The sequence below is a fragment of the Gadus macrocephalus genome, chromosome 17, assembly GCF_031168955.1.
Source record: "Gadus macrocephalus chromosome 17, ASM3116895v1".
Classification (NCBI taxonomy): Eukaryota; Metazoa; Chordata; class Actinopteri; order Gadiformes; family Gadidae; genus Gadus; species Gadus macrocephalus.
Window position 1 is genome coordinate 14,816,676 of NC_082398.1, and position 13,256 is coordinate 14,829,931.

Here is a 13,256-nt window from a genome sequence, read left to right on the forward strand (position 1 = left end):
GTCAGCAACAGTCACAAACTATGTAACGTAAGTAATGTTCAGATCACTTGCTAGCATTTCAAAGGGCATAATAATAAGTGTAGAGAATTATGACTTTCCTAATTTCCAATGATATTTGAAGCGCAATGGAAACTGATCTTACAAGCCTACCTACAGGTACACTTTGAAAATGACCAATTCAAAGCCACAAAAGTAGTTGGGATGTTGAAGTTGAGGCCCGATGCAGTCCCAACAATTTTCATCCATCGCCCTAAACCGAAGAGGAGGAAACCCCCTGCTGTGAGGGTGCCTCCGGATATAAGTGCAACGGACCACACATATTGCACCAAATTAAACTTTGGTATGATCCATGCAGCTAACAATATTCCCCATTACATGTAATTCAAGGATAGACTACACTCCGAATGAGATTACCTAATTCAGTTTAAAAAACAACCAGAAGGCAGGGATTCTCTGAGGATTTGCACACAATGTAGATAAGACACTATTTGCCGGTAGATCCATTAATACATTTTATTGGTTTCTGATTGTGGCAGATGATTTAATTCACATTGCAGAAATGTTTCGCTTCAATTCATTTTCTTACATTGGAGATGACAGTAGTTGCAAATGCAAAGGCAAAATACATATAACAGCAACATTACCTTGTAATTTTTACAGAGATTGAGGGAGAAATTGAGGTGGATTTCAAGAGCATTGAAAGGGACATGCCAGGAGACAGAGAGAGAAATCAAGAGGCCACATTGCCAGTGGCAGGTGATTCAGTGGCAGGTGATCCAGGGGCAGGTGATCCAGGGGCAGGTGATCCAGGGGCAGGTGATCCAGGGATGTCTGTGCCGAGGGCCAGTCAGTCAGGGGTCAACAGTGAAGTTATAACTTTGCCAGGGCCATCTGCTCCAGGGCCAGCTGCTCCAGGGACCAGACCGCCAGGGACTGATGGGGCGACTGTGGAGGACCTAATAAGGCAACTAGAAAAGGAAAAATTATTGAGAAGGAGAGCAGAGAGGGCTCTTGTAAAACAAAAAATAATCAATTTGGCACTAAGAAAGAGAAACAATTCAATCAACAAGAATTTAAAACGAGTGTTTAATTCCGACCAAATTAGAGCCCTTGGACAGAAAAATAGACAAATACGGTGGGGAAAGGAGACAATTAAAAAAGCCATACAGGTTAAATTTACTGCTGGCACCACTGGTTACAAAACCCTCCAGCGAATGCATATTCCGCTGCCCAACATCCGGACGCTGCAAAGGAGGATGCAGCATGTAAAACTGGAGCCAGGAGTTTTGGGCGAAGTGTTTGAGATGCTGAGGCTGAAGGCAGGTGGTATGACGGAAATGGAGAGAGAGTGTGTGCTCACCTTAGATGAGATGTCCATTACTCCAGGCGTGGAGCTCCATTTGGGAACGGGGAGGCTGTTTGGCAATGTCACACTGCCTGAGCACAAAGGAGAAGCGACACATGCACTGGTGTTTATGCTGGCTGGAGCTACAACACGGTGGAAACAAGTTGTGGCTTACCACTATAGTGGCAATTCCACCAATGGAGCAGTTTACCGGCCCATCATAATCAACATTGTTGAAGCAGCGGCATCTGTAGGGCTTCATGTACTGAACATCACCACAGACATGGGGAGCCCCAATAGAGCAATGTGGAAGTCCTTTGGGGTGACCTACGACAAGCCATGGATCCAGCATCCTGTTGAGCCAAGCCAGCGCCTCCATTTCATGCCCGACGTTCCTCATCTCGTCAAGAACTTGAAGAGTGCCATTGTCCGTGGTCACATCATCACCATACCACAGGATGTGGTGGAAAAGGAGCAGCTGGCATCGAGTGAAGTCTCTGTTGCCCCCTTAAAGGATCTGGTGTCCTTCCAGGAGGGCATGGCACTTAAGCTGGCACCCAATCTGTCCAGAGGTGTCCTGGAGCCTAGCCATTTCGAAAAGATGAAGGTGAGTTCAGCAATGCACGTATTCAGCAAGTCAACAAGTGCAGCCCTGAGGTACATGGTGGAGGAGGAGCGCAGACCAGAGTCCTACCTTACAACATCATGGTTTTTGGAGAAGATGGACCACTGGTTTGACCTCATGTCATCCCGAAATGTTGTTTGTGCCCTCAGTCATTTCAAGATGGAAGAGTATGAAAAGGCCATCAGCTTCCTCCGCGACTCGATACATCTTTTTCGGGGCCTGAAGATCGGTCCCCAGGGCAGCTGGAAACCAGTCCAGACTGGACTGGTGATGGCCACAACAACAATTCTGGAGGTCCAGCAAGATCTGTTGAGACAAGGGCACAAATTTGTTCTCACAAGCCGGTTCACACAGGACTGCCTAGAAAATACGTTTTCTTGCATACGTCAGAGGAACTCTGTCCCGACACCTGTGGAGTTCCACTATGCACTACGGGCTGTCACTGTAGGGCAGTTCCTCTCCACAACACATACTGGCAGTTACCTGGATGATGCATCAGACCACTTGGCGGACTTCCTGGACACCCAGAACAGCAGCTGCAGTGCTTCCGAGGTTGTGAGAGTGGAGCAGCTGGTAGACCCATCACCACCTGACATGACAAAGACCGAGTCCTGTGTCCTCTACCACCTGGCAGGATACATAGTGAAGAGGGTTATCGGCTTCTCACTCTGTGAGGAATGCAAGTGTGCACTGGTGGAAAAAGTCACCAACACCGCAAGTGAGAGAGCTGTATTACTTGAATTAAAAGAATTTAAAAGGGGAGCATTATACCGTCCATCCGATGAGGTGTTCACGCTCCTGCAGAACGTGGAGCAGCTGTTCCGTTCTCAGACGAGTGATTCCCTCATGCAGTCCTCCAATGTAGTGGCACAGCTGGAAAGAGAGGCCATGGGTCTGGACAGCAACCTTCCCTCATGCCATGAGCTGAAAAAAAAAATCTTGTCAACATATATCAGGCTGAGGTTAAGGATTCAGTCAAACTGCATCAGGGCTGAGAGGAAGGTAAACAAGCATAATAAGGGGTACCTTGGAAGCAAGAGTCAGACTAAGAAGGCAATTTCAACAAAGCAGACTTCCTCACCTGAGGTCATAACATCTAGGCCACTGCCAACCGGCTTACTGATTGCCATGGATGTATTTGGCCTCTCCATTCCTGGCCCACCGTCCGCAGCCCCCAGCCTCCTCTTATTCCAGCAGTCACAACAAGCAGCATCTACCAGCAGCCACCACCAGCAGCCAACGCCAGCACCAGCCACCACCATCAGCAAACGTCGTCAGCCGCCACCACCAGCAGCCACCAACAACATCCACCAACAGCATCAGCAGTGACACTAATTTCTGTGTATAAAACATGTAAAATCACACAATGACTTGATTTTCTTTGGTGGAATAATGAGTTTTTCACCTAATAAGGCAACTAAAAAGGAAAAATAATGGAGAGCAGAGGGCTCTTACAAAACAAAAAATAATCAATTTGGCACTAAGAAAGAGAATCAATTTGGCACTAAGAAAGAGAAACAATTCAGTCAACAAGAAGTTAAAACGAAAAAGCCATACAGGTTAAATTGACTGCCCATCATAATCAGCATTGTTGAAGCGGCGGCATCTGTATGTGCTGAACATCACCCTTTCCAGGATATAATTAAACAAACACACTGTTATTTCTACTAGCTATCGCATCATAAAACCCGTCCTTAAATCAACCTAAATTATCCTAGCAATCCAACATAAATAACTAACTAACTAAAAGTTAGATTCACTACTGAACTTTGTAATTGTTGGTGTAGGTACCATCACACGGCGAAGTCGAGCTAACAAACTAGCAGGCAATCGGTCGCCCACCAAGATAAAAATATATATAATTACGCTGTGCATATACAAATAAATATCAGTATATGCATAAAAAAGGTCCTAATACAATATAGACAGTTGATAATTCAAAAGAGGTAGCTATTTAATGCATTTACCCCTGGAGATACCTTCACAGATGGTGAAATCAAGCTAACAAACTAGCCGGCAATCGGTCGACTACCAAGACAAATATATATATAATTACGCTGTGCATATACAAATAAATGTCAGTATATGCATCATAAAGGGCCTCTGATACAATATAGACAGTTGATAATTCAAAAGAGGTAGCTATTTAATCAATTTACCTCAGAAGTTACTCGGCGGCCAGCAATGGAAATGAACGGTCTCCTCCGCCGTAAAATGGTTGTTTGGAACTATTCGAGGCTCCATACCCCGGAAGTAGGCGCTACAACGGAGTCCAATGGAAGTGTCGCAACTCTCTCTCTCTATAGCTCTGGGCTGCGCCAGAGCTCGTTGCGCGCGACTGCTTAACACGCCATGACAGAGAATGCGTTCGTGAAGAGTGAGTAATATTGAACTACGTGTATCTACGTAATATAAATGTTATATACATTCCGTAACTCGGTTCCTTATAGTAGCCGTGATTTGTGTGGTTCTGTTACTGTGTTAATTGATTTACTCACGAATTGGGTAGCTAGTGTATTAGCCTGCACCTCGTGTAGCACGTGTGCGTCACGCTGCCGCACCATGTCGGCCGTTATATTGCACTATTGCATTATTGTGTTAACGTGTGCATGTGGCAGCTATTTATGCCAGTTATGTTTAGATAGCATTTATGAGATGTTGTTAGTACTAGAGCCCGGTGTTTTAGTAGGTAAATCTAGTAATAACTATTCGTCTATTTCTTATTCTGTCTTACAGAAAAACCATTCCTACATCATTCATTTATTCATACATCTGTTCATCCATTCCGTCATTCATTTGGTTGCTTATTGAAGCCATCATTGATGTCATTCGTCTGCAAGAGATATAAACATCCTGAACTGTTCCCTGTGTATGCGTCTACTCTCTGACCGGAGTTACCGTCCTGGATAAAGTGATCCAAGCAAACACACACGTACATTCTACAATACTAAGTATGACATTTTATTCTTAATTAAATAGATGAAATAGTTTATTTGTAAACAGTGAAACTGTAACATGTCCCCGCCTTGACAGTTCTGTGTTGTTTACTGTGTTTTAAAGGGCCTTTACAAGTTTGTGCATTGATTGATCTGCCTAGTTTGTTTAGACTGTGAACAAGGGATTTTTCTCCAAGATGTTCTTTATGAATAAATATTCACTTGAATAAACTTACAAGAATAAAGGACAGAATGTTGTTTTCGCTTTTGTTCTGAATCCTATCTTAACCTGTAAAAAATAATAATATATATAATAATCAATAGGCATTTGCCAAACTGATGCAGAAAGCGGTCGATGAATACATGCCTTAGTTTCCAACTATCAAACAGAGAACCAAGCAGACAACTAGGAGGAGTGCTAGGGTGGGTGTGTGATGAAGAACGGCCCATGGGGGAGTTCCAAAATGGCGGATGGATGTGTGGCGTAATAGGGGGGCTGCTGGTTAATGAGGCTATAGGAAACAACAGAGAGGCAACTACAAACACCCATGAAATGATGTGGGTTTTACACTGGAGGAGCCCATTTCTCTGCTGAATAACTTCTCCCTCTGTCATTTTAGTCTCTCCCTCTTTCTCTATTTCTCTATTTCTCTCTCTCTCTCTCTCTCTCTCTCTCTCATGACAGTTCAGAAATTGCAATAACTAGGTGCCAGAGGGACAAGCAGATGAGAGAGAAGTGTTTGGGAACCAAGGGTGGGGGGTGTGGAGCAGAGGAGGCTAGCGGCCGCCCAAGGTTATTGGTCTTTATGTCTCAGTTCCAATTAAAAAGGCTTGGAAAGCAAAACGCTCCCCACGTAAGCGGGAGGAATTCGGCTCGCTTGTGACATTGTGAATTAAAACCGATGAATTGTTAAACGTTTCTTTGTCTCAATGGGGGACCGCCTTCCATTCCGACATGCCCCTGCTCCGACATTGCCATCTAATTATCGGAGTGGCGGCACTTACACTCCGACAATTTCTGTTTCCAGTGTCGGAGCGGCGGTACTCTACTTTTTTTCAAATGTCCTGCCGTTCCGACATGAGATCATTAATATAAATGTCATTATATTATCATTGTACTTCAATTAATTTATGTGATTACTATCACCAATGACATTCTTCATTGGTGATAGTCGTCGACCCTCATTCGCTGTGGATCTTTGGCCCAAAACATAAGGCCCTTCTCCAGTCTCATGTTAAATAAGTGCATGCCCCGCCACTCGTAACACACTTTCAAAATGCAGTCGTAAATTGATGGAATGGGTTATTTCATACATCATCAAAACCAAAATTTGAAATTAATCAAATAAATTACACAAATAATAATGAAATAATTCATTATTATTGAAGTTGGCGCCACTGGCGGTACTAAACGGTGTCTGAATAGGGGCATGTCGGAATGGGGGCATGTCTGACTGGCAGCATGTCGGAATGGCAGCATGTAACCGCAGGGTGGCCGCGGGGTATTAAAAAGTCTTAAAAAGTCGTAAATCAATTTTCATCAAAATAAGGCCTTAAAAAGTATTAAATTGTCTTAAATTCAGATTGCATTGGTCTTAAATATTTGTGTGCCATGTCAGTGCGAAAATGCGGGCAATCTGTTCTGCCAAATATTTTTTTTCCGGTAGCCTGTGCGCTGCGTTGTCTTTGGTTAGGTCAGAGCGTAGACTACTGCGCAGCTAAAGCGTCTACATACAAGTGATTAGATAGCCTAATAGCTGGCTAGCCTGCTAACTAGCTTTCTAGTCCTGTCAGTAGGGATGGGCATAATTAATCGATGCTCGATAATTGATCGTTAAGAAATGCGTCGATCAATTTATATTGTTATCGATCAAAAGGACGTTGTGTTGCATACTGTGAGTCTTGAAGCATTTAATTGAATATAACCCTGCCGACTGGTGGAAAGTGAATGGAAGAAGGTTCCCCAGGCTGTCAAAGTTAGCGCGACAATACCTCTGCATCCCCGCAACTTCGGTCCCGTCAGAGCGGGTGTTTTCTGCTGCTGGACTGACAGTTACAAGGCTGCGTTCGCGTCTGACCCCCGAGCATGTTAACATGCTTATATTCCTAAACAAAAATATGTAGGCTGGAGTTACTGTATGCTATGGACAGTAGGGACAGTCACCACCGTATGTGAGTCGCTCTTTTCTTTCTTAATGTGTTGACTCTCGCTCCGCTTGGTGCCTCTTGGAGTCGTTACATTTTGCCAAAACTGTGATATTTTAGCAACAAGTCCAGCCTTATATATGTTCAATAAGGTATTGCTTTTAGATAGACTAGTTCATGCAATTGTTTGTAAATGGGTGGCTCATCTTTTTGTTGCGAGCCTTTTCCGCGCGCCGGCTGCAGGCATTATATGTCGGCCTTTTCCCCCCCCTTTTTTTCATAACAGTTATACAGTTTAATGCCCACTTTTAGCCTACTGCCTTTGTTTGATTATTGTTGTCCGATAAGTTCGCTACTTATTGTAATTGGAATAGGCTACAGATTTAGTCTTGTTGAATCGTTTCCAAACCTTTAAGAGCGCCTGTAGGCGCATTGTTCGGACTTTACGAGCGCCGCATAGGCCTATAACCTATAATGCCTGTATTTATTATTTTAAAACTGTTAAACAGTTGTAGGTCTTCAAGTTAACTGTATTGTATTAATTTTGGCCCATACATTATTGTTGGAATAAAGATTTCATTGATAAAAACATTAGAAAAATAACATAGAAAAAAGTTAATGATTAATCGATAATTGATCGATAACTCTAGCGATGCTCGATCAAGAAAATTTCTTCAAATGCCCATCCCTACCTGTCAGTGCTATTTCCGCCCGCTAGCAATGTATTAATTTTACCTTACAACGAACTAACAGTTTATGGAAATTAAACAGAGGTTACTTAAACATATTTATCCGGAGGTTACTTAAACATATTTATCACAGTGTGAGACAGCAAAAAAACAAAACGTTTTACATTTACATTACGTTCTAATATGTGAACGTTAGCACATCATTCATTAAACTCCATTGGTAGCTAACGTTATGTTGCTCTGATTTTGGTAGGTGGTCTACCTGTTGCTTTGATCGCTAACTTGCCACTGTACCTCAATCCCTGGAATGCTTTGAGTAGTAAAACACGAACAATGTCCTATGTTTCCATTGTGCACTTTAATTGCAAATGTTATTTTCTTGCTGTCGTTCAAATGATCGGAACTTCTTGCATTTGTTTAGGGCTGATTCTCGTAGCCTAGATTTGAGGGGATATTAACCCCACCCCCCCGATTACGCCACTGCCAGGGCTCCTGTTTATTGGTTTATCATCTAGGGTCAGTGTTTTGTTTATTATTATTATCTTTTGATTTTGGTTGATTCAAAGGATGTCTGTCACACACACATACACACACTCACACAAGTTATATTAAGTTATATTTTGCACTTCAAAAGCACTTGAAATTGCCATTTATTTATGTAGTTATTGTATTTATTTTTATTTATTTACTTGATTTTAGAAGCATTTGTTTATGGGACCTAAATGCTCTGAAAATAATGAATATAATTGAGGACTAATGACATTTTTGTGTTCTCTTTTCGCATTACACACATTTAGCCGATGTTCTTAAACTCAACCGGTTATTATCAGACATCAGTGTGTTTACTTGGAAAGATTACTGTATATTTCCCCTTTTGATTTGTTTTTCCATCGTAAGTTTGGTCTTAAATTTCATTAAGAAGTGGTATTAAAAAGTCTTAAAAAGTCTTAAATTTAATTTGTTTATACCTGTAGACACCCTAACCGTCTCTGTATGAAAGGAACCATGTATCGGGGGAGGGTTTGGGGTCTGCCATGCTTCTTTTACGGAGTATCAATTGGATAAGACGAACCACAGCCTTAACACGATATGCTTTTGTGTGGGTTATGTCGGTTCTATCAGGTGGAGCTTCAAGTTGTGTAAAAAATACATGTAGGCGCCCACTTCATCAGTCCTCCTGCCAACCTTCACGACTCGGTTCAGAGCCGCCATCCACGAGGCAAACACCTTTAGCCATGGTACATTAAAGCCCTCGGACCTCCAAGTATCACAGCCACACAATACCGTCCACCTCACTGTTCAGCAAAGAGCTCACGTTCAGCGCTGGAGTCATCGCTATCTTTACAAATAGAAATGTTCCCCAATCCCTTTGAACCACCCAACAGGTCGGTAGAATCTGTTACCCCGCAAGCACTTCACAAACACAACTCAAAATAGAGTCTTTTGAGGAGTGAAAGCCCTTGTGAGTTTGTCTGGGAGACATGGTTACGAAGGTCAGAGGAGAGAGAGGTCAAGCGCTCAGCCAGCCCACAAAGCCTCACTTCCTGCCATCTCATAATCTGTGAAAGGCCTTCATGGAGCTCAGACACCCAGTTTAGACTTTTACAATCCTGTAGGTCTGACAGTGTGTCTGTGTGTTTGTCTGTCTATGCATGTTTATGTATGAGAGAGGAGGGACGGGGTCCTGGATTTTTGCCGCTGGAGTGGAGAAGAAAGCAGGGTACCGATAATCCATCTGCCAATAAATCCCTGAATCTTTCCACCTCTCTTACCTGCCTCCACACAGATGTCCTCTGCTCTCCTCCTCAACCACATGCTATCCGAGTCCCCCTCAGCTCCACTTTTTTTGTCTGCCCACTCTTCTTCTATTGGTCCTTTTTCAGAGCACATTTTTCATCGACTAACGTAAATCTTACTCTCTCTGTTTCTCCTTCCCCATGTCTCGCTCTCTCTTTCTCCCATCCCACTCTCTCCCCCTGTCTTGACTTCCCTCTGTCTCTCCCCCACTTTGACTCTCTCCCCTTAACTTTCTCTCTACCTCTCCCTTGCTCTCTCTCTCCCCAATCTACCTCTCTCTCCCCCTCCCTCTCTCCCTCTTTCTCCTCTGTCTCCCTCACCCTCTCTCCCCTCCTCCCTCTCTCTCTCCTCTCTCTCTCCTTCCCTCCCCCCCTGGCTCTCTCTGTAGGACATAGACCTTGGACTGGATAGGAACTGGAAGGGGATTGGCATCTCCCTCCTTGTGATTGTGCTGGTGTTGTCTGTCATTGGGCTCTCCATTGTTCTCCTATCCAAAGGTAAGATCTGGCGTGCTGCAATAAGAACAGATCTGGCATTAGCCTCTGTTAAACACAGCCAATACAGCGTTAGACACAGAGCCAGATCACGCCCTATGTGGGGGCTGTCTTTTTGTCCCCAGATTTGAAAAAGTTATTTTATTTGTAAGATAAGATAAAATAATACTTTATTGGTCCCAGGTGAGATGTGTTGGTGTAACCATACTTAAGCTGGTGTGTAGTGAGCGTTCTGGCACCGATTGGCTGCCGTGCATCACCCAAGTGGGTGCTACATATTGGTGGTGGTTAGTGAGGTCCCCCCTTCACTTTAGGCGTCTTTGAGTGTTATTAATTATTATTATTCTTCATGTTTAACCTCTGTTTTCCTTTTATTCCTAGTCTGTTTTACATAGTTTTGAATGATGACTATATGCTCTGTAAGGTGACCTTGGGTGTCTTGAAAGGCGCCTCTAAATTAAATGTATTATTATTATATTATTATTATTACTTGGGTAGGTATTCATATTCAAACACACACACACACACACACACACACACACACACACACACACACACACACACACACACACACACACACAACATAAACAAAACACAAGGCTTGCATGCATGAGTGCACACACACGCACACCTATCATCTTATGGAAGTATGCAATTACCTTGTGACCAATGGGAATATACCAGTAACCACCATACCTTTGTTCATCATTCTTGCTCTCCCCTGAATTAAAACTACTACAGCTTCGACAATAAACATCTTTCATCGGAAAAATGTGACATGAAGGGGAATTCCTGAGTGGTTCAGTGTTTAACCGCTATTCAAGTATCACAAACAATAAGTATGCCCCTCCGTTCCAAGCACAGATGAAGGGCCGAGACCATAGACTAGGTGGTGAGCCAGGGACATGTGTTTGGCCACTTCTGATCAGGAGCTGGGGGGGTTGGCAGTGGACCTTAACACGGCCGGGGTCAGTTAACACGGCCGGGGTCACCGTTCACCGTGTGTTCGCAACCTCACCTACCACCGTCACCACCTCCAGCATGACAGGCCCTTTGAGGGAAGCTCTCTGGCCAAGCAGCCACCATCTGCTAGCGTCAGGCTGCATCAATGGCCTCCATGCAACTAAAGGAAAATGTCCGACCCCCCAACCCAAATGGATGTCGGGGCATTTGGTGCCTCGTCCCCCGCATCATGGGGAGTGATATCGCGACTAGAAGCAGAGGAAACAGGTACAGCCGCTGGCACCACGACCCAAACCGCACGCCCGCTACCCAACAATCAGCAGACTGAGGGAGCCTGATATCGGCCAGGGGAGAGCTATCGAGGACATTGAAGCCTTATTAGGAAAAATGGATTGCTTATTATTTATCGCAGCTGAGGAAGAATGCTTTCATGCGCTAAACTGAAGTTAGGTTTCCATGATGAAAGTTTTGTTTTCTGATTTCAGATGATGGTTCCAAATCAGTTGGCTCCCAGCTGACCCTTGATGACCTTTTCAACAGACACTTTCAGGTCCATGATCCGGATGCAAAGTGGATCAGTGGTATGTATATATTTGAAGCATACAGACTTGTGGCTTGTACATGACAAGCAACTATACTTATGGTTTGTGAATTACAAGCATGCATATTCATGTTTTTTATTTAACAAGTAAAAATACTAATAATTAATAACTATTAATGAATATAATTGTAATTAACAAGCACAATCATCAATTTGACATGGATAGTATACCAATTTTTGGAACTTCTAGCCAAACATTTCTCCCTTCTCCAGCAAAAAATATTTCCTCCTAGGGAAGCTTTCCATGCAGATTAATGTTAAACTTCCTATGGTTGGCATCAATTTCTTAAATTTCAGAATGGGCAGACTGCAGTGTTTCTTGTTTTTAACAAACTGAAACTCCCTCCTCCAAGCCCTGATTCGACGTATCCTTTCTGCGTTTTTGAAAGAGGCTTTTAACAGGCTTGAGGCCACACTGCTCTGAGAGGTTAAGAATGGAGAACTCCGGAGATCAGGATGGTCACACAATGCTAGTGGAAAGCTGTTGTTTACAACGTGTGTAGTAAATGCAGAGATCCAAAAACAAAGACTTGACAGCAGTCTGAGAAGTCTTTGCATCTCCGAAGTCTCCAGCAAAAGCTGATCGAAAAATAAAATATTTTATCTCAGATTATCCTATTTAATCACCTTTAAACCTCCCCCAGTAGCAACTGCTCTCTGTATTGCTTTTCATCAATACAGTTTCTGTACGGACAAATCCCTCCTTTTCACACATCTAGAACAATGGACAAATACAAAATAATATTGACACAGGTGGATACCCATGTGTGTTTGATTTTCACAAAATAGATGAATGTTCAAGAGGCTGTTACTGATTGTTCTTTTATTTTTTTGTTGAACCCCCTTCTTCGCTGTATATGTGCTTTATTGATATTTAGTGCCCCGAACTAGGGGGCACTAAGCAGTGGGGGTCCTGTAAAACTTTGGCAAAAAAAATCTAGCAAATTGATGCATCATGAACACTTTCCTAAAACTTAGATTGAATGGAATTATTCATGAGCAAAGAGACATGTGAGCAATAACTACTTTAAATAAAAATATATTTAGGATCATATAACATACTCGATCATATTTCTCTATAGAAATGACAAATATTGATCAGTTTTTTTATCCAATAAGACCACCTTTCAAAAAGCAAGCCTTGCTAAAAAAAAGAAATGACTACGCTGCTGCAGAGTCTGAGCATTTTATGACAGATACCTGCCAACTTGAAGTTATTGTATACATGACTATAGGTTTTTCACATTTCAAACACTTTTATTTTGCATAATGTACTTTCAAGAAAGAGATATTAATTAGAAATTAGATTAGATTAGAAATACTTTATTGATCCCCGGCGGGAAATTGCCGCTCCAGGCGCTCCATACAACAGAAACACAAAAACAAATACCCTACAAGCATAGAAGAAAAGACAAGATTATGAACAAATAAATAAACAAATAAATAAACAAAATACAACAAAACAAAAAATAAAATAAAAGTAAGAAGTGGACATCTCCCAGTGGGCTATATCCACAATTACAACCTACAATTACAATTCAACATTCACATTGCAAATAGCAATGAAAATTAAGAGTGAAAGAATAAATTATAGTGTGTTTATTTAAATAGTAATTTGTCAGATTTTTAGAGGGAGGAGTTGTAGAGTTTAATGGCCACAG

At 42.5% G+C, this 13,256-nt stretch overlaps 1 protein-coding gene across 1 annotated transcript in view; it reads left to right on the plus strand.

Annotated features, from left to right (window-relative positions):
- LOC132475755 (inactive dipeptidyl peptidase 10-like) overlaps window positions 1-13,256 on the plus strand; it is a 211,693-nt gene that overhangs the window by 103,641 nt on the left and 94,796 nt on the right. Inside the window, exons 2-3 of the mRNA XM_060077058.1 lie at window positions 9,926-10,034; window positions 11,480-11,575. Of these exons, the coding sequence (XP_059933041.1) occupies window positions 9,926-10,034; window positions 11,480-11,575 (205 nt within the window). The remainder of the gene's footprint in view (window positions 1-9,925; window positions 10,035-11,479; window positions 11,576-13,256) is intronic.